The sequence below is a fragment of the Mytilus edulis genome, chromosome 1 (genome assembly GCF_963676685.1).
Source record: "Mytilus edulis chromosome 1, xbMytEdul2.2, whole genome shotgun sequence".
NCBI lineage: Eukaryota > Metazoa > Mollusca > Bivalvia > Mytilida > Mytilidae > Mytilus > Mytilus edulis.
In genome coordinates this window covers 4,366,599-4,390,465 of record NC_092344.1, presented here as the reverse complement: position 1 = coordinate 4,390,465, position 23,867 = coordinate 4,366,599, and the positions used below count along the sequence as shown (strand labels likewise).

Sequence of the window (23,867 nt, the reverse complement as noted above, 5' to 3'; positions counted from 1 at the left end):
CCACGCTGAAGTTCGGAGGTGGGATTTAGACGCTATCTTGTTGATTATTTTATATACACCGAAGTGCAATGACGGTAACGCTGAAGTGCGAATATTATCAAGGCTTTTTTTATGTCGATGTAGAAGTCAATTTGTTTGTGAGGAGGGGAAAGTTAAACTTCTGCAGCTTAATTCTTTTCGAAATCTACAAATTGTTTCTTTTTTAAGCACGATGCAGCGTTGCATTCTCTGAATACAAACGGGGCCACAGACAGACCCTATGTTTACATACAGCAAATCAAAGAGGACTTTCTCTAATTTTTGTGCTATTTTCACATTTCCTGACCGGTGTGAGAAAAATATTTCTCTAATTTTTGTGCTATTTTCACATTTTCTGACCGGTGTGAGAAAAAATATTTCTCCTCACTAGTGAAAAATCTGTTCTCGGCAAATGATTAGTCGAAATTTGATTATGACGTCTAAATGTTTTGTTTTCTTCTGAATTTTTCTATTGTGACGCCATGAAAAAAGGCGGCAATGCCTGATGACGTCGCATATAAAGAACACAAGTTTCTGAAAATCTTTGAAAAAGAAGGATAAAAATCATCAGAGAAACAGATTCCGACACTATAACTCGTGTATTACGATATTTCTCCACTCTCGACAGTTAAATTTTAGTTATTTAAAGAGCTCGGCAAGCCTCGTGCTTTAAATAATAAAATTTAACTGTCTCGAGTGGAGAAATATCGTAATACACTTGTTGCAGTGTAGGAATCTATTGGAAGGTATCAGGGTACTCTCCTAAATGACAGAACTTGTACTCGTTGTAACTCCGGAGATGTGGAGGATGAATATCATTTTTTATTCCAATGTGTTAAATTTAATGATGACCGCAATCATCTACATTTTGTATTTCAAGAGATAACTAAAAGTTGCCCCAACTTTTTAACTCTTAACGCAAGAGATAAACTGATATGGCTTATGAACACAGAAGATAAGTCTATTCTCACTGCTGCATGTAAATTTATTCGAAAAATTGTTAATTATGTGGCTTTCTTGTCTGCTTCAGACACGAGGAGGACTGTGTAAATACCACAGCTCCTTGAGTACCGCCCCTTGGTGTCTGTTGCAGTAGGGAAACCTACACTATTCTCAATACCTGTTTACTGCAGTATATTTTATTTGCTGTGAATAAACATAAACTTTTTTCATTTGTATTTGTTTTTCTGCATCAGATACGAGGAGGATTGTTAGAGCTTTTAAGATCACAATCCTAGAGCATCGTCCCTTGGTGTCTGTTGCAGCTAAACAATCATTTTTTTTTATATTTTATATTTATACATTTTCAGCAAAATATTATAAAATCAAGTGAGAAAAAGAAGTAAATAAATAAATGGGGTTTGCCACATCTCTGGAGTAGCAACTCTCAAATACTTTTTTATTTAACAAATAATACCTGTATGACTATTTCAATAGTTTATTTTACAATGTTATATGTAAAATACTGTATGTTGTATCAATCATATATGTTATGTGTATATGCCCCCCTGGGGACCTAATTTGGAAAATAAAATTTATCTTATCTTATCTTATCTTATATATCTCATTCAGTATGCAACTGTAAATAAGGACATACGTAGACAGTAACGAATTATGCAAATCTATATTGTGACTTTTAAACAATTATACTTCTCACCGGCCTATGACTATTGAATATTTGTAGAATTTGAACTTGCCACCACGCGAAGTTAAGACTACTGCACACCAGAGAGATTACCGAACATATGCGCAAACATATCATTTTTTTGTGTGCACAAATATGAGTAAATGTAAATATTTAGTTTAAAAAGTTCTTCAAATTGAAGGACCTGGAATCTTGGGATGTATTTCTTTAATGGGAACATACTTTCCAATAGTACGTATACCAACAAATGACAACATTTTACGTTTATGTAGGACAGGAAAATATTTTTCACATTTGGTCACCTAAGTCAAGGAGGTAACGTATACGAAGGGAAACTTCCGAAGTGTTATATTACAAAAATTTGCCGGGATCCGAAGTTTTACGCCAAGTGGAGGTCTTTCCAGGAAATTGCAATATATACTCCTCGTATTTTCCCCGTTTTTGAATAAATATTTCTGGTTATAAACATATGTGCTAATTCGTATATTATATTGCTGTGCATGTATATATTAGAACACCTGATCGTGTCATCAAGTCAATGAAGTTCGGGCTTTTAACAAAATTTGAATTTCACATGAAGTATAACGTTACGAGGTATTGATTTAGCATTGCCGTAGTTCTGACTTAAATTTTTTTTAAATCATATTTCTTTATTTTTATTTAAAAAAAAATGGTTTTGCATTGAGTTAGGACATGCCAATTTAAAGTGAGCCAAATTGTAAAACATTGGAAATCAAAATGAGTTAATAAATGAAATGGTCTAATGTTGCACAGACTGAAACCTTTTTGAGGTTCTCGGATAAATCGCCCCCGGTTTCAAAAAATGCAACCGATCACCGTAGCGAAAATATCTCTAATTTCAAGGATATAACCTGGTCTTTTATTACATCATGGCAGGAGCCTAAATCATGGGGGGGGGGGGGGTCTATCGTAACAATGCTAGTGAAAGAAACACATTAAAACATGGCCTTGGTCGTATTTGGAACAACTTTTCGGCAATTTTACTTTTTTTTCTTTTTCGAAATGCTCTTGAATCGGCGTTCTAACTGCCACTGCAAACGTATAGACGGAAACGCACGTCTAAAACCCAAATTATAAGCAGCTATCTTATTTTAGTTGATATGCATCTATGAAGTTTTTAGTATATTATAACAGGGTTTGTTATATTTTGTATGCGCTTGATTGACATTACATAGCACAGTCTTATATTGGGATATTGCCCGGATGTACTAGCAGGCAGTCATGCTTTTTTAGCTCCTGCAAAAACTCAAATTATCAGGACTTAGGCTAGCATGTAAACTTACCAAATGGACTGAAGTCACAGATTCCAAGGATTTTATTTGAACGGTAAAATTTATATCTCTACAACTTTACAGATTTCTCAACATTAATGAAGAATATTTTTATCACTACAAGAGCATTGCTTACGTTGCTAACGTCGTCGGGTTGTTAGAGGCGATTGATTGTTCTCCATTGTTCTTTCAGCATTCAATTGCAAAAACAATATTTTTATTATATGTATTTTGAATCATAATGTCGGACTACAAAGAATTCGATACCAAAACTATATCTATATTGAACTCTGTACTTGCTGTCGTGGCAGACCTCCAGACACAATGCGGAAAGCTTGAGCGCGAAGTTACTAGGATATCACAACTTGAGCGGAAATTAGATCTAATGGTAACACGAATAGAAAACGTAGAACAGAAGTGCGAAATTGTGTTTAACCGAAATAAAATGATCGAAGAAAAGGGAGAACAAATGGGTACGGTTGTGCATAAAATTATAGATCGCTGCAAAGAAAATATGTCTAAAATATCATTGTTAGAGGAACATGGAGCAGAAAATGTTAAAGAAAACACATTCGATATGAAATGCGTCAATGAGCGATTGATAAATATCGAAAGCGATGTCGATGAGTTACAATGGAGATCAATGACTAACAATATCGTAATATCCGGAATAAAACAGGAGCCGAATGAGGATACAGAAAACATTGTAAAAGATTTTATCCGCAAAAATCTGGGAATAGGGGAAAATGTCAATTTCGTTTCTGTACATCGTTTTGGAAAACAAAGACAAAATATTCAAAGAATAATGACTAAATTTGTATCTTTGAAAGATAAACAATTAGTTATGAGGAACTGTCACAAATTAAAGGGGACACTTATTTCTGTCAGAGAACAATTTCCGGTAAAAATCGAAAAGAAGAGGAAAAAACTATATCCTATATTAAAGCAGGCAAAGATAGACCGAAAGAAAGCTATATTGATAAGAGATAAGCTGTTCATAGAAGGGGAATTATACGAACCAAGCGATGACAGTGAACCAATACACACGGATAACAAAGAAACGAAGAACAGAAACACTCAAAATATCGATGCAGATAAAAGTCCATTCATTAATTCAACGCAACCTAGTGATTTCTACCCATGGAATCGTCCGATACTACAACAACGGAAAAATCAGAAGCGGAACAGAATTGATTCTGACGAACCTTATTCGTAAAGCCTGGCCAATATTAAATCAATCACAAGTGCATGAACTTTATTAATAATCTATCTTAAAAATTTAACTCTACGCTAGTACTATCCTGAACTTACTTCACAAAAACTGAAAACCTCTTTTTCGATAAAAGGGTTGCGTTATTTTTTATTTGTAACATTTATTGACAAACGTATTATTTTGTATACTACATTTTGTTGCTCTTGTTGCACACAATGTGCCTGAGTGTATTAAACTTGTCTTGTCTTGTCTTATTTAATGTGATACAATAACGATGCAAAACAAACAAAAACAAAATGTATATATATTCGTATAGAGGAACCTCGCATGCATGATGCCATCAGCCTAATAATTAGATACTTCATTTCTTTCATCTAACTTATTTTGCAATCGGGATTAAAATCCTTCATAAGCATTAAAATGATATACTATATTGTAAGATTAAAATCATCTTCGTATTGGTGAAAATTATACAAATCTGTCATGAAATATATGTAGATATGTACAGATTAAACAATCTTATTTCTTATGTTAGAATTTGTTGTAACCATGATTTATATAGTGATATATTCTTCCTATCACACAAAAGACAGATGTGTTAATGTTTGATTTATACACTTTCTCTCACCTTTTTTGTGTATTTTCGTGTCAAGATTTTTTTTTTGATAATCTTAAATCTTCGTCTTTTTTCTTTGTGAACATTAATGATGCTCCTCTATCAACACGAGTCTATACTCATCCTCACAAGACAACCTCTGATCAGATAAGCATGACTTTCTATACTGAGTATCAATAGGATCGCTATCTGGACACGGAGAAGCAGCATTAGACGAATAAGTCTAGTAACCGCGTTGATAGGAATAAGAAACAGTCAGTCACTCGTTTTGATTATTTTGAAAAATATGACAACTTCCGCAATTTGGCTTACAAATTTGGTCTATAGAAGATTTCTTCTCGTCTTTTTTCTAGAAATAATGTGTAGGCAATTAATAATCCTAAATAAAATTGAGAATGGAATTTGGGGAATATATCAAAGATATATAGTTTTGCTTATTTCATCTTGACTCTTCACTCTAATAGTATATTTTCATTAATTTTTGTCAATCTGAAAAGTTTTTACATTTATATATTTGTATAATTGTAATGTTCTTTTTACATATTTTAAATGTTCAACTTTAATTCTGTTGTAGTTAAATATAAAATATAAGTGTTTGATTGTGGTAACAAATATATTACTATTAAATTCTTTATTACTTTGAACAATACAGTTTATCAGTATAGTATGCATAAATAAACAATTTACACTATAGACAATGCAGATTATCAATTTGATATCAAATAGACATCGACGTTAAATAAAACGCGAAAATAATAATTATTTTCTTAATACGGAGAAAAATCAGAGGATTATTAAAGTTATTTTATACTCACATTTATTGTGTTACGAAACATAGCCCCCCCCCCCTTTTTTTTTTAGAAACAATTCAAATTTCCCCTTCATTCTTTTGAAGAAAAAAAACCTTTTTGTTTTAATTTTATAATTTAAAAGGGAAACTTTATAACTCCATATAACTGAAACTGAAAATTACATATTTTACAATATTGTACATCGCCGATAGGGTCTATTCAAATATTTAAAAAATATGATTGTTTTCAATCATATAATTAGTCTTTTCCTTCCAATATTGTTAAAAAATATGATAGGCATATATGAACAATTAGTGAATAGGTGTGATAATTAGATAATTATTCATTTAGTAAAGGTGTTATATCCGCCAACGAGCAATCATAAAGTAGCATTCACCAATGATAAAGAGGCAAGTATATAAGACGTAGATAAACACACTGTGATCATTACTTCTCTAATCGAATTCTGATAATCAGTTACAAGATAAACACCTCTGTGGAAATTAGATTTTTGTATGATATCATTATTTTTGTGTCCTTTAGAGGTAGGTGATTTACTGATATAAAAATATAAAGTTATTCTAAAATATATAGTTGGAAAATAATCAAAATTAAAACAAAAGATTTGTTTGTATGAATATATGTTCGGCTTTGATATCTATGTACGAGTCCGTATAAGAAAACTAGAGAATTAAAAACAAAATATGTTTCATTTATAATAATTCTATATTTTGAAAGGTTGCACATACTGAAGCATTTTTTTTTATTACATTTTATCGAGTTTAGTATTATCAATTATATGCAAAAATTATCTATTCTACTGGAAGTAATATACTATTTCTCTTGGATAAGACGTTACTTAAAATTTGTGTCTAATTTGTTTGTACTTTTTGAACAATATCATATGTTAATACTAAACTAAATAAGTATTTTTTTCTTTCTTTTTAATGGCAAATAACATACTAAATAAGTGTGGAACTTCTCGAAAACAAATAGAATGAAAAAGATCTTTTAAAATTACAACTGAAATAGTTTCATAAAACAAAAGAAATAAAGAAAATTAGATATACATCTAGATTTTTAACACAAGGTTATCACAGTGTTCCTCTAGGAGTTTAATATACAGCTACAATATTTTCTGCTAGTAGATACATAATGTTTTGCAAAAGAAATACAAAAAAACATCAAAATTTGAATTTGTTCCTTACTGTTATAAATTAATAATTCTGAAATGCAATATTTTAAGCCAGAAAAAAAATCAGATTTTCACCTTTAATTCACAATACAACATATCTATATTTTTTGCTGAAGGGAAAACCAATCATAAATAATTAGGAATATCCTCCGTAGACAATACATACTGTTAAATATGGTGTGATAATGAGATAAATAGGATAGTGGAAAGGTGAGATACTTTGATAAACAATAGGAAAAGGTGATATAATTAGATAAACAATGAGAAAAGGTGAGATAATTTGATAAACAATGAGAAAAGGTGAGATAATTTGATAAACAATGGAAAAGGTGAGATAATTACAGGTAATAATCAGGAAATCAACTATTAACACTTAACCAATCATATTTGACGAGGATATAAGTATGAATATATACTATTGCAATAGTATTTATATCATTTGTTTGAATGTTAATCATCACATCTTTTTACATCAATCTGTTAAAGAGGTATGAAATACTAATGCTTTTTACAATTATTAACCTTATACTTTGAAATATGATTTTGATATTGGTAATTAAACAAACATTATTTTGCTTAAGTACTCTAATACATAACTTTAATACGATATTAAAACTATTCTGTAAGTGTAAATTTGTTACATTTAAAAAATAAATTGGATTTTTAATGTAAAACGGAAACTATTTTCATAAAATAATAAGGAGTAATTCTTAACCGTCTAAAATTTGAGTCAGTATGGCGACGGATACGACTTTAGCTATCCAATTTTACGTTACAAGTCTACATTAAATTCATCGCATTAAATCGAGATCTTGCCCTTTAATTCCATAAAAGTGTAACGTTGTAACACCAGCGAAATGTGTATATAATTATGTACAAGTCACTTAATCCACCATCTCTACCTAAAATTCATAAGGGTAACGCAAACATCTTTTATTCAAAAGCAACCAAGGGTGGACTCTAGTAATGTGCTCCATTTGCCATCCTTAAATTTATTACTATTCCCAAATAATTATCACCACAAGATGAAAAAATCAGCATCTTTTTGTCGTGGGCGGGGCTTATCCTGTTCACGTACAAGACAATTGGCACTTATCTCGCAGATCTGATATTGATCTTAAACACGCCTACTAAACAGGAGCTGGAGGCATGTACGATTGATTTTTGTCTGATATTATTATCTGATTGACAAAAGAAAATGAAATATTGAAATACAGAAGGAGGAGTCATAAGCAGAAAGAAATTAAATATAAAGAATAAGATATTTGATTGGTCTATTTGTTTTTGTTGCTATACCCGCTGAGGATACCCAGTGCTGCCAATAGTAGAATGAAACAAATGCGGTGTTGTTTTTTCGATTCATATTGATGGTTACTGTTGGGAGCGATTCAAGTGTTCTTAACTTTGTATTTACCTACTTAAATATATATTGTGTTTGAACAGATGCAGATTTCAAGGATTTCAATGAAGGCAAAAATGTGTGTTTTAATTTTAATACTTTTTGCTACTATTGTTTTGGTTTAGGTTTTGCGATACTTATATTAAATCTTTAAAGAGCAATAAGTATATATGCACGTGTCGTATGTTTACATTCTTGTAGGATATTTGAAGGGGTTGGTTATCTGATTATCTATGATTATCGAAAGATCTTTTAAATTTATTATAATTTTTCATCACTTTAACAAAACATTTACATATTTATACTAATATTTTAAAGATATCATCATTTAGTTACTTTTAAATTTATTTCATCCGAAACGTTGTAAGCAAATGCATTTGAATAATACCAATTTTATTTTTTGCAGATAATTTGAGTTATTACAAGTTGGAACTGTGCATATTTGATTTGAAGACAGTTTGCTTAAAATATTTCGTTTATTACTGTTTGTGGATTAACACGAATTCGGAATATTTACTTTTATAAATAAATATTTACAATCAATATAAAACAACTATGGATGTGAGCGCAGAACAACAACATGCATCAAGCTGGCTTAGAGCCGAAGCCCCACGAGTAGGGAGCTACGAACCAACCCCAGGAATGCTGCCGTCTGAAGACATTGGGGAAATGTTCACCCCTCATTTCTTAGATCAGAGTTCTCATATGAATGCTGCAGCGGGATACTACAACCAGGCTGCAAGGGCAATGGGAAGTTACAGATCATCTCATGGTAAGAATCGTATTATCACTTATATACTCATTTTTAAATAATTTTAAATATTTGCTCTTTGACATTTAAAATAATATGATCACTCTAGTAATTCTAAATATTGAAATTTAAGCAAAAATATATCTTTTTGGCCGTCTTGCTGTTTGGTTAAAATATTATTTATTCTATCTAAAGAAACATTAATTTTGGAATTATTGTTACATTGTAGTATATTTATTTTGATATATTTGATATATTTAAGTTTTCCTGTCCTAAATATTCCCCCAAAATTATTTTAAAAATAAATGTATTGTATAAAATTTTCGTAAAATTTATAAACAACAACAAAACATGTAGATATGAAATAAAACTTAAAAGATGTTATCATGTCTTGTAAGAATGTCCGTTCAACGGAAAATGTGTTGTTTATCTATATCTTTAACATATAGGAAACCACTACAACCTATTTATAGTCTAGCAAAGGAAACGCGCCGTTATAACAATGTATTAAATATATCCGATCCCAAAAGTTCAAAAAATATTTTAAGTTTTTAAACTATACAGAGACAGTTTAATACAATGAAAACGAATCTCCACAATTATACTGGCTAATCCCCGTCACGGCGTCAACCAGACTCGGCTCGCTCTCGTGTTTCACTTTTAAAATTGCTTGAAATTGAAATAATGGGCTATTAAGAATATTATTCTGTACTGATGTAATATAAACAAAGTGTTTTTAGCTTTTGATTCCCAAACTGTAGTTTTTAGGCTGAAAATTTCTTCGGATTGCCCAGTTCGTTTTTAAAGTTTAACTAATACCGGAATATTTTTGGTTTGACATTCTTAACGAAATAGAATTATTTGATTCAATATTTTGAATGAATTGTAATTATAGTATTACCTTGCATAAGAGCGGCGCCACATGTTCAAAATTACGAGGGTCAATTTCTACCAGTTAAATTACATTTCTAAAACGTTTTATTCAAATGTTATTTTAATAAAATTAGATGAGACTTTCCCTTTATCAAGCTAAATATTTATTTAATATGGAGTATTTATTTGTTGATGATAAAAGACAGAGTTCATAAAATGACACTTGTCATGTTATCCACTGCGCGATGAAATCATCCGTTTAACACTCTTACTTTCTTCCAGATGTTTTCAATGCCAAATATTTTACTTGGTTACTCAAGTGTCCTAGTACTTAATAATGTATAATTTTCTACATTGTAAAAATGACGGTTCGTAATGTCTTAAGTGGCAACCCTGCTGGTTTGATTCCTACCAGGTCCTAACCCCCAACTGATTTAAGCCGCTTATGTCAATGTAATGAACCCCGACACTTCTGGCGACTGACCACCACTGCACTGAAATATACAGCTCTGTAATCAATTACTCACTGATTGACTTTAATTCATAGACAAATTGTTTCAATTTATTTAATAAAATTCCACTTCAAAACGTGGTATTTACCAGTACATTTTCTGCCACAGAAAATAAACCAGGCATATAACTGGGAAATAAATCTATCAGGATAAAAAAATAACCGTGGGATTCCCTGTAATCTGAAATGTACATTCAAAACTGAAATCTTACAAAATGCGAATTTTCTTCTCTGAAACATGTTGAGTTTCCCCGATTTTTGAAGGAAAAATATTTATGAAATTATGAATTATTTTACTATATTTGTAAATCGAACTGCATTTCTCTGTAAATTATTTTATATACAGAAATAATGTGAAAATATGTTCAAGCATGTGAAAAAGTCTGAAAATGCAGTTTAAATTATAAGATCAATTTGATCTTGTTTCATTAATTGAAGATAAATGAAAGAAGTAAAAATGGGAGTTTTTTAGGGTGTAATTTTACGTGAACTATTTTTGCTTCTCCACCAGATCATCATTCCAACAAATTAACTGATTAAGTGACTGCTGAGAAGGAATTGGAACTGCTATACCAATTAATTTGCAAATATTACAAAAAGTATGGGAAAAAGAGAAAGTTTCTTATCACACGGATTTGACATTATATTTTAGTATAAAATTCTCACGCTGCAAAAATATTACTGAAATAATCTTGTTTTTATAGTTATGATTTTATCGAATCAAAGATGTGAAATCTGGAAGCCTGGGGTCAAAGCAACAAGTTGCTAATATTTCTGTTACTCGACAGTATATAATACATATATAATACCAATGCTTTAATTTAACAGAGATACGAAATATTATCTTCTGATTGAATCTATTTGAAAAATAAGATTGAAAATAAAAATCCTTTCCTAAAGATAACAAAATATTTTTGTAGGAGAAGTTATTAGAATATAATACAATTATTTTTTCCTCTATATATTATGAAGATTTTTTTCCCCAAAACAATTTAAGTATTGCAAGAATAGTAAGATTTATATAAACGATTTTCTTTTTCAGTGTCCGCATCAAGCCAAGTATGTCGTCCCCACTTCCCCACACCCCTCCACTCGTGGATCACAGATGCAAAATCCATGGTACCACATGCACATTCCGGTTGGCCGATGAGCCCCTTTAACAGCAAAGGTCTTAGTCATGTTTCAAATTCAGCGGGACAACTGTCTGGTTCATCCTCATCCATACCTACATCAAGTTCATTCAATTTCCCTCCAACTCCACCCAAAGACGGAACACCAGAGAATGTAAACGCAGCTACAGAATATACACCAGAATCAAAACCAGTCAAAACAGACATACATGACAATCAGTCGCCATCATACAGCCACACAGCTCATCCCATGCCGACATATCCATCTTATGTCACACCAGGTTCTGACTATGCCGGAAGTCTGGGATTCCACCCTGGTAGCATGTTCAAGTCAACAATCCCTAGACCAAGAACAAAAACAAGATCAAGTGCTGGTAGGTTCTTCAATCTAACCTCGTTTTAACATTTGCTGTGAATATGTTTGACAATTACACGTTATAATAAATATCGAATCAAACACAAAGAATATTTAATCTAAAATTATTGAAGACATTTTTTGATAAGTGATAAAGTTATTTTTGATTTTTATCTTAGATATATTTTTAACATACTTCCGTATTTTTAGCAAAGTTAGAGTTTCTAGTATAAGCCACGGATACAAACACTTGAACGATCCGATAAATCCGGAAACACCAGTTCAAGTCGTCAGTAGCTACACTTAATTTTAACTTTATAACGTCAACAAACAGACACTTCTCTAATTTTGAAAGTTCGCTGGCCTCATTTCCATTAAACAGAATAGAAAATATTATTCAATATTTTTTCGGAGAAGTTTTAATCTGATATAAACACTCAATAGAAAAGTATGCATATAATGCCATCTTATTAATGTTCTAGTTTATTTAACTTTACTAGATATATAGGTTTTTATTAGCTTATTAACATGCGTAGTGCTACCATATGGTATGGTTTTAATTAGAGAGCAATTGATGCTGTTAAAAATGATATATAACAAGCACTCTTACATTTAAGTGTTTGTTAATTAGTTTACACATGTTAAAGTTTTTTTGTCAATAGGTACTGTAAGAGGTGGTAGAGGTTTTATTTATGTTTTTTGTCAAAAGCTACTGTAAGAGGTGGTTGAGGTTTTTCATGCACAGCTTATAATTCTATCAAATCAGTCTTCAGTCCTTAACGCAACGTTTTCTATATTCCTTTTTGCTAAATCGACACCAGCAAAATGGAAACAGTGAAATTATGTGCTGTTAAATTTACTGTAGAAAAGAGAGTTCCGGATAAGTGTAAAGAATTTTTTCGCGAAATTTGAAGTATTATATTTTGAATTCAATTAAAATTTGTATTTACATAAAAAGTTAAAAAAAAATCGCATAATTTAAAAATCTGTTTAACTATAACATAACAGTACATAATTTTGAACGCACCAGTTGATAAAGAAACTATCAATCGTTTGAGCATTTTTACAAATCATGGTATATATTATTGATAACATTGTATATATTATTGATAAGATGGGATATCGAAGGATTACAATCAATAAATTATTTTCATTGGATTGAAAGGACACTAGATGCAATTATCGCGTTCTCTAATCATTTCGTCGTGATTTCACTGCATTTTCACCGAGCACCGTGCACAAATTACTTTTCAAATCACCGTGTGTAGTGATGGTTTAGCATAGATTGGGAAAAGTTTAGAAATAAAAAATTAAATAAAAGCCAATTTTCCAATTGTTTTAGGACGCTGTTCTGCCGACGAGATGTATTCGATGATTTTACCAGGAAGCCAAAGACATAATATCCCAGGTCAGAATTAACTCCCTTTATTTTTTTTTATAAATTCTAAACCTAAAATTATCCTCAAATGTAAATTAAACAATCGCTTTAATTGTAATAGTTCTCATTCATAAAGTTATTATTAACTTTACTACGCTGTGTCCGTTTAAAGGATTATTATTGACATGTAAATTGTAAGCGTTCCGAAATACAGTCCAACTGCGGTCGCGCCAGGGATAAGTAAATTTACGCGCAGCAAATAAAATCAAAATATTTTAAAACTAAATATTTGTTAATCTCTTCCTTATGTTTACGAGACATTTCAATCTAAGGTATTTTGTAGTATAGTATTGGCGACAATTATAACATTTAACTTATTATATAAATCTAAATTACGCGTTAATTGGCGGATATAGTTCTAGCCCGGGGTGGACTTGGAAATTAAAAAAACTCATACAGTACCGCGTAAGTGGACCTGACGACAGAATTCTTCATCGTTACTACCGTAATAGTAAATCGTGTTGCGACATTGTTAACTCTGTGGCCGTAAGACGAGATACACTTTTAGCTCGAGTGTTATAACGTCCGGAACTCTACAACTTGTATCAAATTCTAATTTTTGATAACTTCAAAATTATTTTTTATGCATTGCAATTGTTCTTATGTTCAATAGAAGGACACTTAGTTTGTATATAATATCATAACAATTAGAAATTTTCCCATGAACAAATCCAGACAGAGGATTTTGCATTCATATAAACAACTGCTACATGTAGCTGAGTTTGGCGCCATATGCAAATCCTCAAAAGTCTACAGATCTAGGGAAATAAACTTTAATAGAGTAATATTTCAAATATTTAAACATCACGAACATTAATTTAATAAATAGAAATTAACGGAAACGGACACAAAATTAAACAATGTGTTTCTTTTTTATTTTTAGAGGGGCGAGAATGTGTAAATTGTGGAGCTACGTCAACGCCCTTATGGAGACGAGATGGCACTGGTCATTATCTGTGTAATGCCTGTGGACTGTACCACAAAATGAACGGCCAAAACCGACCACTCATCAAACCTAAAAGACGCCTGGTAAGTCACGTAACTTGTGTGGCAACTTGGGGTAACCTAGTGGAATAAAAAACGGGATTTTATGGGTGTTACGAAACACGATTTGTACTCAGCTTTTAACAACCTGTCAAGTTTACATCAGCAATATGTTTATTTTCTTTACACTAATATTTCTTCGTCTTAAGAAATGTCCATAACGACTGCTGCTTTCTAGGTAATGAATCATTCTACGTTTACAATTCAAGCGTACTATTTTTGACATTTCTCATCAGGAAAGACGTGTCAATTGCACAACAAAAATGCATATTCGTAATTTTTAGGGCGAAACTTAAAGAAACTATATGAATTTTCTAGGGTAAAACTAATAAATGTACGAAGTTATTTTGCGAGTACATGTCAGTAGTTTAAATTGTGAAAAAAGGATAGACGACACATAGTGTGAATCAGTATTTTTTTGTGGGTGGTCAAATTATCTGACACTAAAATAAAAAGAAATGTAATGAATCTTTAAGTGCTAATTATTACTAGGGCAAATTGTTCGCTATTTTTGAAAATATACGTTCTTTTTTTAAATAAACATATTAAATTTTGTTAAAAAAACATAGGGTGGTCAAAAAATTATTTTTACCCAATAAAATCCCGTTCTTATCAGATAGATCAGCACTCTTTTGTTTAAACAACATTCCTAATTATTACTACAAAAATTTAAAGTCCATTGGTAAATAAATGTCATAAATACATCGGTTATATTGATACAAAGAGGCAAATGAAGGAAGGAACTCTTTTGTATTGAAGGGTATTATTTAAAACTAAATCACCCATCTCACAAATATATACAATGTTATAGATATTGTGATAAGAGGTGTAAGATCTATCTGATATACCACAAAGACAAATGCAAAACTATTGATGGGTAAACGGACCGAGATTCATGAGCTGTGTAATATCAGATAATTCGAGGCGAATGCTCTGATCTCATTCATCGAAACCAAGATACGGGGTCGTGTGTGTCGCCCAAAATATGAGCTGCAGTGTCGCGTTGCCTGAGATTTAACAATAAGTTTTCATGTATTTGTTTGTTTCCAATTTGTCATGACATATAAGTTTTTGGAATAGAAATATTTAAGATGTTTATCGGCACCAGCTGAAGCAAATCTTTAATACTTATAGAAACTATAGATCAATACTAAAAGATTGATTCAATTGATTTGTTTGTTTCTACTTATTGATCAGATATGGGATCCGACACTGATCGTGTAATTTGAGTGATGGAAGGAATATAAATGGTCGAGGTAGATGTCTTAATGCCAAAATAAATGTATCAATTAAAGCGATCATGGTCCTCGTCACGATAAGCCGTCACGATGATGTTTCTCGATGTTAGATTAAACCTTGCTGAAGTGCGTAAGGCCTGATATAAAATTATCAGCCCTGCTTGGCAGTGGATATACATCTTATCGGTCCGAGTCCTATCATCAACACATAAACACACATTCGTATGACCAATACATATAATCAAATCTCTTGTGTAACTTTATTTATCTTTTAAGAAATATTTCCTGTAAAATAAAATTATAGTTATTGTTATAATGCTTTTTGACCTCCTTCTGTTAATAATAACTTCATTGCATTGAGCATCCGATTTCATTTGAATACGGAAAAATAAATCATACATGTAAGGTCTTTGGTATGTTTTAAGTTTATTTTTACATTAAAATGAATTACAAAGCACTAGCGTAGTTCATTATAACTGGCTAAATTATTTTGATTTGGCTAATAAATAATAGTTCTCATAATTTTAAACACTTAAATTACCGGACCAAAATTTTCTATAAAAGCCTAGAAATAAGATACCATTGTACATTTAATACAGGATGAAAAATTAATACATGAAATTTTCTTTAGACAACAATGGAGCTTTTAAAAAAATGAACTATCCATTTTCTGTGTAGAAAAAATGATAAAATGTATTTGTAATAAGTGGTGATATCGGGCACGTTGGGCGTGAAGGTTGTTTTTTGCCTTAAACATTTTGTTTGAAAATCTCTGTGGGAATATACAAATTTAAGGATACAAATTTCGTTTGAGCTTTTGTTAGTCCTAATTCAATATTTTCATTAACACAATTGTGCTTTGTGTATAACACATTCGAATGCACCTAGCACGCTATGATATATATCATGTTTCTGCTTTTACAGTATTGAGCAGCAACGGCACATGAGTTTTAATTTTCAAAATTATATAAAGGAAGAATGTCAGTTTCTATTTCTGCATATATTTAGTTTCCTTCTCTGTGTGGGGTTTTGTCTTTATTCATCAATCACAACGCGCAAGTCACAAATATTTGATGACATACGTTTTCGTCAAACAATTAATACAAATTTGCTTCGCCTACGGAAAATTCGACTCCTGCGTCAGCAGGTACGGCGCCATTTGCTCCAGTTGGGTGGGTCAAGTGGCTCGAAGGAAAATTCAGTTTTCTCTTTCCTCTCCTTATCTATGTTTCGTTTGGCATAAATGCATGGCCGATCAGTAGTTAAAGATACATTTGAAATCAGTGCCGCCAGGCTAACATATCCCATTTATTTGTTTATATAGTGAATAAGTAAAGTTACTTATCCCGCAGCTTGGTTTATAAATATTAACAGAAATAGTTTCTTCTAACAATAAACAACATGAAAACAAAATAACAATATTTCAAAGTATGCATTAACGTATGATTTAAACTGTTGACTGAAGAAGCATATATTTACGTACACACCCATTAGTACTTTGTCATATATATGAAAATAGGAAATATAAGGTTTTGCAAAATAAGCAATTTTGTACTCATTTTTTATACAAATTTTTAAAATAAGTAATTTAGTACTCATTTTTGTTTACAAATTTATTTATTTTTGTTTACAGTCTGCTGCAAGGCGAGCGGGAACCAGTTGTGCCAACTGTGGAACGTCAACTACGACATTATGGAGACGGAATCAAAATGGCGACCCAGTCTGCAATGCTTGCGGCCTTTACTACAAACTTCATAATGTAAGTTTTAAAAATATTTTCAGTGAAATATTTAAATTTTCGACTGACATTAAACAGGACAATACAATGCATGTATTTAAATGACCATAGGCAAAATTAAGACATTTGGCATGTTTTACACAAGAATAAAGCTGTTAAACAAACGAAATTCCATCTACATGTAACTGACCTACGGACAAAACTTGATGATTTTATCAGTATTGAAATTTTATTACTAGTGGACAAGACCGCTATCTGGTCATCTGAATTTATCAGAAATCAAAATCTCTGGCCAGTGTCCCCTCCTTTGTCGGTTAGTGTGACTGAACAAGTTTTTTGCTGTAATTGTCTGTGAGTCATATACCCTTTTCAATTGTTAAATCTTTTAATTGCATAATTGCTTTTAAAATATTTTTCTTTAACAACTTAATGAAAACCGGTCTTAAATATTCTTCCTTAATTACAAACAATGGCGACAGTTTAAGTTTGTATATCTCATCTGTTGTAAAACTGTTCTATTATTAATATTTTACATTAAAATGACAACCCGTGCTATAATATAATTTTTGTGTAAAAAGCTTTTCTAAATTAATATCACTTTTCTACCAATAAAAAGTGACTTTTTGTATTGGTGTTTTTGGTACTTTGTGGTACGACTTAATATGTGATCGTCGTATAAGTTAGAAACACTCGGACCAAAGCTCTATCGTGTCTCGTCAATATAGTTATGGATTTCCTAATGCATATAGGAATAATTTTCTTGTCAAATTGTTACAATACAGGAGCCAAATCATTCTATTTAAATATTGCAGTATATTGGTTTTTGTTGGGGTGATTATGTCTGGGGAGAGAGTTGAAAAATTTCCAGTCAAATTACCCTTAAAGATTTCTATTGATCGGCATAACTAGACGGCCTCGAATTCACGGCCAACAATTATTATTTCGTTATTTTCGTTCCTCCATTTCCGTGACTCATTTTACTGCTATTTTGTTATTGATTAACCCTAACTTGTCAATGTTTTTTTTTTATAATTTTCATCCATTATTTGGATTAAGCGGTGTGGCATAATTTTTATACAATTGCAAGGGTAATGTAACATTATTTAAAAATTCTTTTCAAAAAGGAAAATGTTGATTGACTGTAAATCATTCATTCCAAAATATCCTCAAGTAGTTAAAAATAATATCATAAAAGCTAACATTCGTGCACTTTGATTTAAAGAAAAACTAAATATTTCACATTGGAAGTTATTAAAAGAAATTTAAAAATGAAAACAATTTGAATTAAGAAAAAAAAAAAGAATTATAGAGACACGCACCCCAATTTCTTTTTCTTCATTTAAATCTATTATAATGATAAATTGAATAACGTTACGGACTTAATATATATTATTTATATGAATTTGATACACTATGAGAGATCAAAGGACGGTGTGTAAAGCAAGGATATATAAGGTTTCAGACTTTACGGAGACAACATCAAGACGAACTACGGGTGATTAAATTTCACCCAATTACTCTTCATTGCAACTCGCTTTCAGTTTAACCTTGGGTGTATCTGTTCTTTAAACCTCCTCCGCTGAAGAGCTGTAGTTAAGACCATGCTTGATTAACTATCGTTTGTGTTTATTTTTGACATAATTATACCACAATACTTAGGGACAGGGTATTGACTTCCCGATAATACCCGTGATGTTTGGGTCACGCCCCCTCATTTCATGGATAGATATATGTATTGAATGCCACCAATTCCACACTTTTCAACATGTAAGGAAAATAAAGTGATCTTGGTTATGTCGTACCTCTGGCGACAACTTCAAATATCTTGCATTCTTTTGCATTGGGCCTCTATTTCGTAATAACGTCTATACCCACGAATTTGGCCCATTACTGTCATCTTGGTTCAAAAGTAAAAAACCACTGAAATTTCTTTATTGCTATAATTTCTTTCCAATAAAATAATTTCATATTGTCACATTTAATCAAATGAAAATTGTATGGTGTGAAAATTCTTTGTCGGTAGGAAGCGCTAATACTCGATAATTACAAAATTTTGTCCATTTTTGGTTACTTTTGTCGATTAATACCTGATCAAGTAGATAAACCTAACCTCTTGCTGTGGTAATAGTGCAGACCAAAAGGTGTCTGCTGTCCTTAAAAAGCACCGCCGTGAAACATGCTAATCGGTGAACCCGACCACGCTATCAGAATAGACAGTTGTAATTATCAATCTATAAAATTTCAAATTTAAGGATTCCTTCTCATTTGATATAAATAATTGTTTTAATAAAGATAATGAATTTTGAACAATAAAATATGAATGATATGAAAACTCCAATTCATGAATTCTAACGACTATGACAAATCTCTGATGCAATCATGATAATGGGTTATTTATAATTATTCACTTGAAAAAGATGCCCTGAGAACTAGTCTTCATACTTCATTTCTGGAAATGACTTTAGTAGAAAAGTCCTCTGGTTCTCCCCTGACAAATCATACCTGAAAATGACCAATCTAAGTATTGATAAACATTCAGGTAAATAAAGTTTTAATCAATGTCTCCGGCTTCTGTAATAGTATATTACCGCCGATTAACCCTCTATGGGACCATCACATCGACGGCGATCACGTCGCTTTTCCCCCTGACCACACGTTTGAGTGACAAGGTAATTCAAAGAAATAATAGTTTTGATAATTTAAAGTAAAAAGGCACTGACAAGTCGAATTTGTGTTCGTTGATTCTCCATACAATGACGTTGTAATCAGCTTTTGCATGGCTGGTTTCGCTGTTATACCTTGTACCAATGGACCGTTAAACACACTGATAGTTAAAATCAATTATAATCTTCTGTTATTACTGACTCTACAAGGCGACATTTCCAAATAGAAAACGATTTCTGTGATTTATGTTTACGTAAACGTTCCTCATGTAAATTACATATATCATTAACTAACTATATTTATTGCCTATTTATTCATGATGCACAGTTGTAGTCAAGTATAATATTTACAATGAGAATATGCAAGTGCACGGAGAATGAGCAATGAATAGCAGAATATCTATTGTCAGACAATAAACTTCTGAAATTATTTGTCTTGTATACCAATTATCCGTTCTCAACCTTGCTCTGAGATAATTGGCCAACATTCCTGCTTATGCTAGATTTTAATGTAATATTGCAATAAATTATTTCTTTTCTTTGCAGGTTAGCCGACCTCTTACAATGAAGAAAGATGGCATACAAACACGTAACAGGAAAATGTCAACAAAGAGCAAGAAAAACAAAAAAGGAATGATGATGTCAGATTTTCTGAAACCATTAGAGAAATCTTTCGGAGGTTTTCCAGGAATGCAAGGCATGCACGCTCCAATGCCAACATATATGGGAGGATATCCTTCGATGGGATCAGGACACATGCAAAACCCCACAGGATTAAGTCATGGAGGCTTTTCTGGTGGTTCTAATTATTTCACTCCATCAAGCTACGCATCATCATTTTCGAGCATCCCGAACATTTCATCATCAGGGTTCTCATCAGGACTTAACTTGTCAACGTCATCAATGGTAGGAGCAATGGCATAAAACTGTACAATTAAAGTCGTTTTAATGTTGGTTTTAAATCCACTTCGGCGCACAGTGCGTTCAAATGGTGCTTCCGGTATAAATGTTCTGATATTTTCCGGGATATGGCAGTGTTGGCCGACATCTTGGAAAATGTGACAATGTTATGGGCAGTGACTGAATTAACCGACGATGGCTAATATGACAATGACACAACTAGCGTCTCTGTAAAGAAAAGACACAAACTTTTAAAATGCATCAGACTATAACAGAGCCAGTGAAGGTGTTCGTTTGCGTGCAGAGACATCATAACTGAAAAGTATATTTGTCACGTAAAACAACATTTTATTAATATTCCATTTGTCACGGAGATTGACAATACCTGATCATAGTATTCCGGGTATCATTTTTCCACATTCATTCAAACCTCTACGCAAAACTACATAATTTATGAAAACCGAGAGCCACGACGCGTTACCATGAGGAGAGGAGTTCGAGTGGAATGACCTAGGGTGACTACAAAAATACATTCTATCCGGCTCGCGTATCACCCTCTAAATTCACTTAGTGTCATTTACAGTATTAACTGTGCTGTAGACATTTAAACTTCAAAGGAAACCAAACCCTGTGAATGTTGATCTCTTTTTTCAGGTATCCCACAGTACTTGTCAGTGGTCAAAATTAGCCATCTAGAGCGTGAGACTTACTTTAACACAAAAACAGTTTATATGTGTTTGCTCAAAGTAAATTAACAAAGATTATGTCGTTTTATTACATTGTTTAATGTGTACATATTAATTTATTGTCGATTGACTCAAATATTTTTGAGCTAAGTACATGACATATGTTTTGTATGAGAGAAAACATTTGATTCTAGTCCCAAAACGTATGGAAACATGACTTTATTGTTCAAAATAATTTGTTGTAAACCGTTATAGGTTTCCACGAGTGCTATGCCATTTTTTTCATTTCATGACTTCCGGTTAGTTATATCCGGACATTTGAGAGTCACGTGCTCGTCACGGATCAACAGAAATCCATTATGTAGTGAGTTAGGTTTTTGTCTTCGGACAACATTCCAGTGTAATTGTGTTTCAGAGTGCTCTTTAACTAGATGCAGTGTTATTAATAGAAATTGTACAGATTTTCATCTTGTTATTTTGCCGTTCATGCTGTGTACAGAGATATAATATTGTAATGAAGATTTGAAGAAATGTTCAATAAAAGTGTCTCAAACTTGAAATTTTGTATTATTATATATTCCAAAAACTACCTATTATTTGAATGAGATTTACCAGAAAGATAGATAGATAGATGAATACAATTGAAGTTTTCTGTTTTACTCCGAACACTCAAGATAAAACCATAAAACATAAACTAACATGCCTATACAAAAGAAGCCTACATTCAATACTATATACTTGTTCATTTTGATCTAGTAATATTTAATTTATAGCTGACTGTGTTCTCCTTGAATTTTCATTGTTCTAACAATCCCAGTGAAAAATCATCAATTTTATATCAAAACATCAATGTAACCTACGTAACCTACAAAATAAAAATTTATCTGCATAAAATGGTATGTAACTACTTTCCAGAGTATTTTATTGATTGCTGTGTTGGATTTAGAATTATCAACCGGAACATTAGAACCGATTGCTGTGTTGGATTTAGAATTATCAACCTGAACATTTGAACCAAACAATCTCTGCAACATTAATAAGACGAACAAATTTTTCTGTTATAAACAGGAATAATCAACAACTACAAAAAACTAAATAATACAAAATACATATTAAAGATGTGAATCGACCTAGATATTTACAATTTATGAACCATGAAATGATGAACAATAAAAACAATTTTTACATTTAAATTGTAAAAAAAGGAAAAAAGAGAATAATTAGTTATTGAACGAAAATTTGCTGTCAATACAATTTAACTTTAGTAATTGTTAGACAAAAATACGACAAAACAATACTTCAACAAATACCATTCATGAAGAGTCATCGTCAATAAAATATGTTGTCCGGCATTAGGCATTTATCTTCTACAAGGTTTTGAGCATATATTATATAATACACAGACGGTATATTAATTTAAGTGTAATATTCCATCAGTTACTCTCGTGAATAAATTCAGGTGTAATATTCTGTCAGTTATTCTTAAAGGTGTTTTTTCACGGTGAGGTTTTGATAATTTGACAGGGAAATATCGTGGTTTTGCCAATGCCTTTTATACCCCTGCTTGATAGAGTTTATCAACATGAGAATCCTAATGTCCGTCTGCCCGTCCTTCATACTCTTTGTTTCTCAGATGAAAAGATCAAATTTGTTTCGTCGTTTTTACTTTTACCGTTCCGGAGTTATGGTACTTGATTGTTGGTACAAAAATTGTGCTTTCCTGTAAATAAATGAAGAACCTCTTTTTGAAATTGATTATAATGTTTTGGGCCACTCTAGTCAAAATTATGATTCTCAGTGAGTTTATTTGCTACAGGCGAGGGTATTAATAAACACATAGTCACCCCTCTAGTTATACTCGCCGTTTGTTGTCAATTTTACTCTAGTAGTAGATTTATAAGAGGGATGACGCATCTTGAATGTTTCAAATATTGCAAGTCATCATTGATGAAAACAGCGGTAAACACACTACGTATCATTTCACTTATTATTTTAATTGACTTATAATTGTTTTTTCAAGCTTTAAACAATTGTTTGATGAATTTATAGACGGTAATATGGACTCGTTTATTTGAATGATTGGATGCGGAGGTGTTACTAATATACCAGCTATCATGCTTTCATAGATTGCTACAGATGACTTTAAAGTACTCAACTAATTTGGACTTTCCATTTCTGATTATTACTGGATGTTTCTTGCATATGTATTTGTTCTCAGATCTACATATTCAAGTTTGCTTTAATTGATAAAAGGTTGGTGTGGTCTTATGAACTGTCCAATAGCAGAGGCGGATTTAGGGGGGGGGCAGGGGGCCCGGGTTCCCTTTTTTGGGAAAAAAATTGGTTGCTTATATAGGGAATCATTGAAGCG

At 31.8% G+C, this 23,867-nt stretch overlaps 2 protein-coding genes across 5 annotated transcripts; both read left to right on the top strand.

The window, feature by feature from the left end:
* The first annotated feature begins 3,196 nt into the window (after positions 1-3,196).
* LOC139506467 (uncharacterized) lies at positions 3,197-4,171 on the top strand. Its single transcript, XM_071295466.1, has one exon. The coding sequence runs from the start codon at positions 3,197-3,199 to the stop codon at positions 4,169-4,171; it is 975 nt and encodes a 324-aa protein (XP_071151567.1).
* Positions 4,172-5,966: 1,795 nt separating this feature from the next.
* Positions 5,967-22,056, top strand: LOC139522189 (GATA-binding factor 2-like). 4 transcript variants are annotated; one of them, XM_071315814.1, is made up of 7 exons: positions 5,980-6,120; positions 8,576-8,941; positions 11,347-11,808; positions 13,132-13,197; positions 14,111-14,256; positions 17,143-17,268; positions 20,457-22,056. In XM_071315814.1, the coding sequence occupies exons 2-7, from the start codon at positions 8,725-8,727 to the stop codon at positions 20,832-20,834; spliced, it is 1,395 nt and encodes a 464-aa protein (XP_071171915.1). In that variant the 5' UTR covers positions 5,980-6,120; positions 8,576-8,724; the 3' UTR covers positions 20,835-22,056. The 4 variants fall into 4 exon arrangements, with proteins under 4 accessions (XP_071171917.1, XP_071171915.1, XP_071171914.1 ...); XM_071315813.1 differs by lacking the exon at positions 5,980-6,120 and adding an exon at positions 7,958-8,248; XM_071315816.1 differs by lacking the exon at positions 13,132-13,197 and having other exon boundaries at positions 5,967-6,120.
* The last annotated feature ends 1,811 nt before the right edge of the window (positions 22,057-23,867 follow it).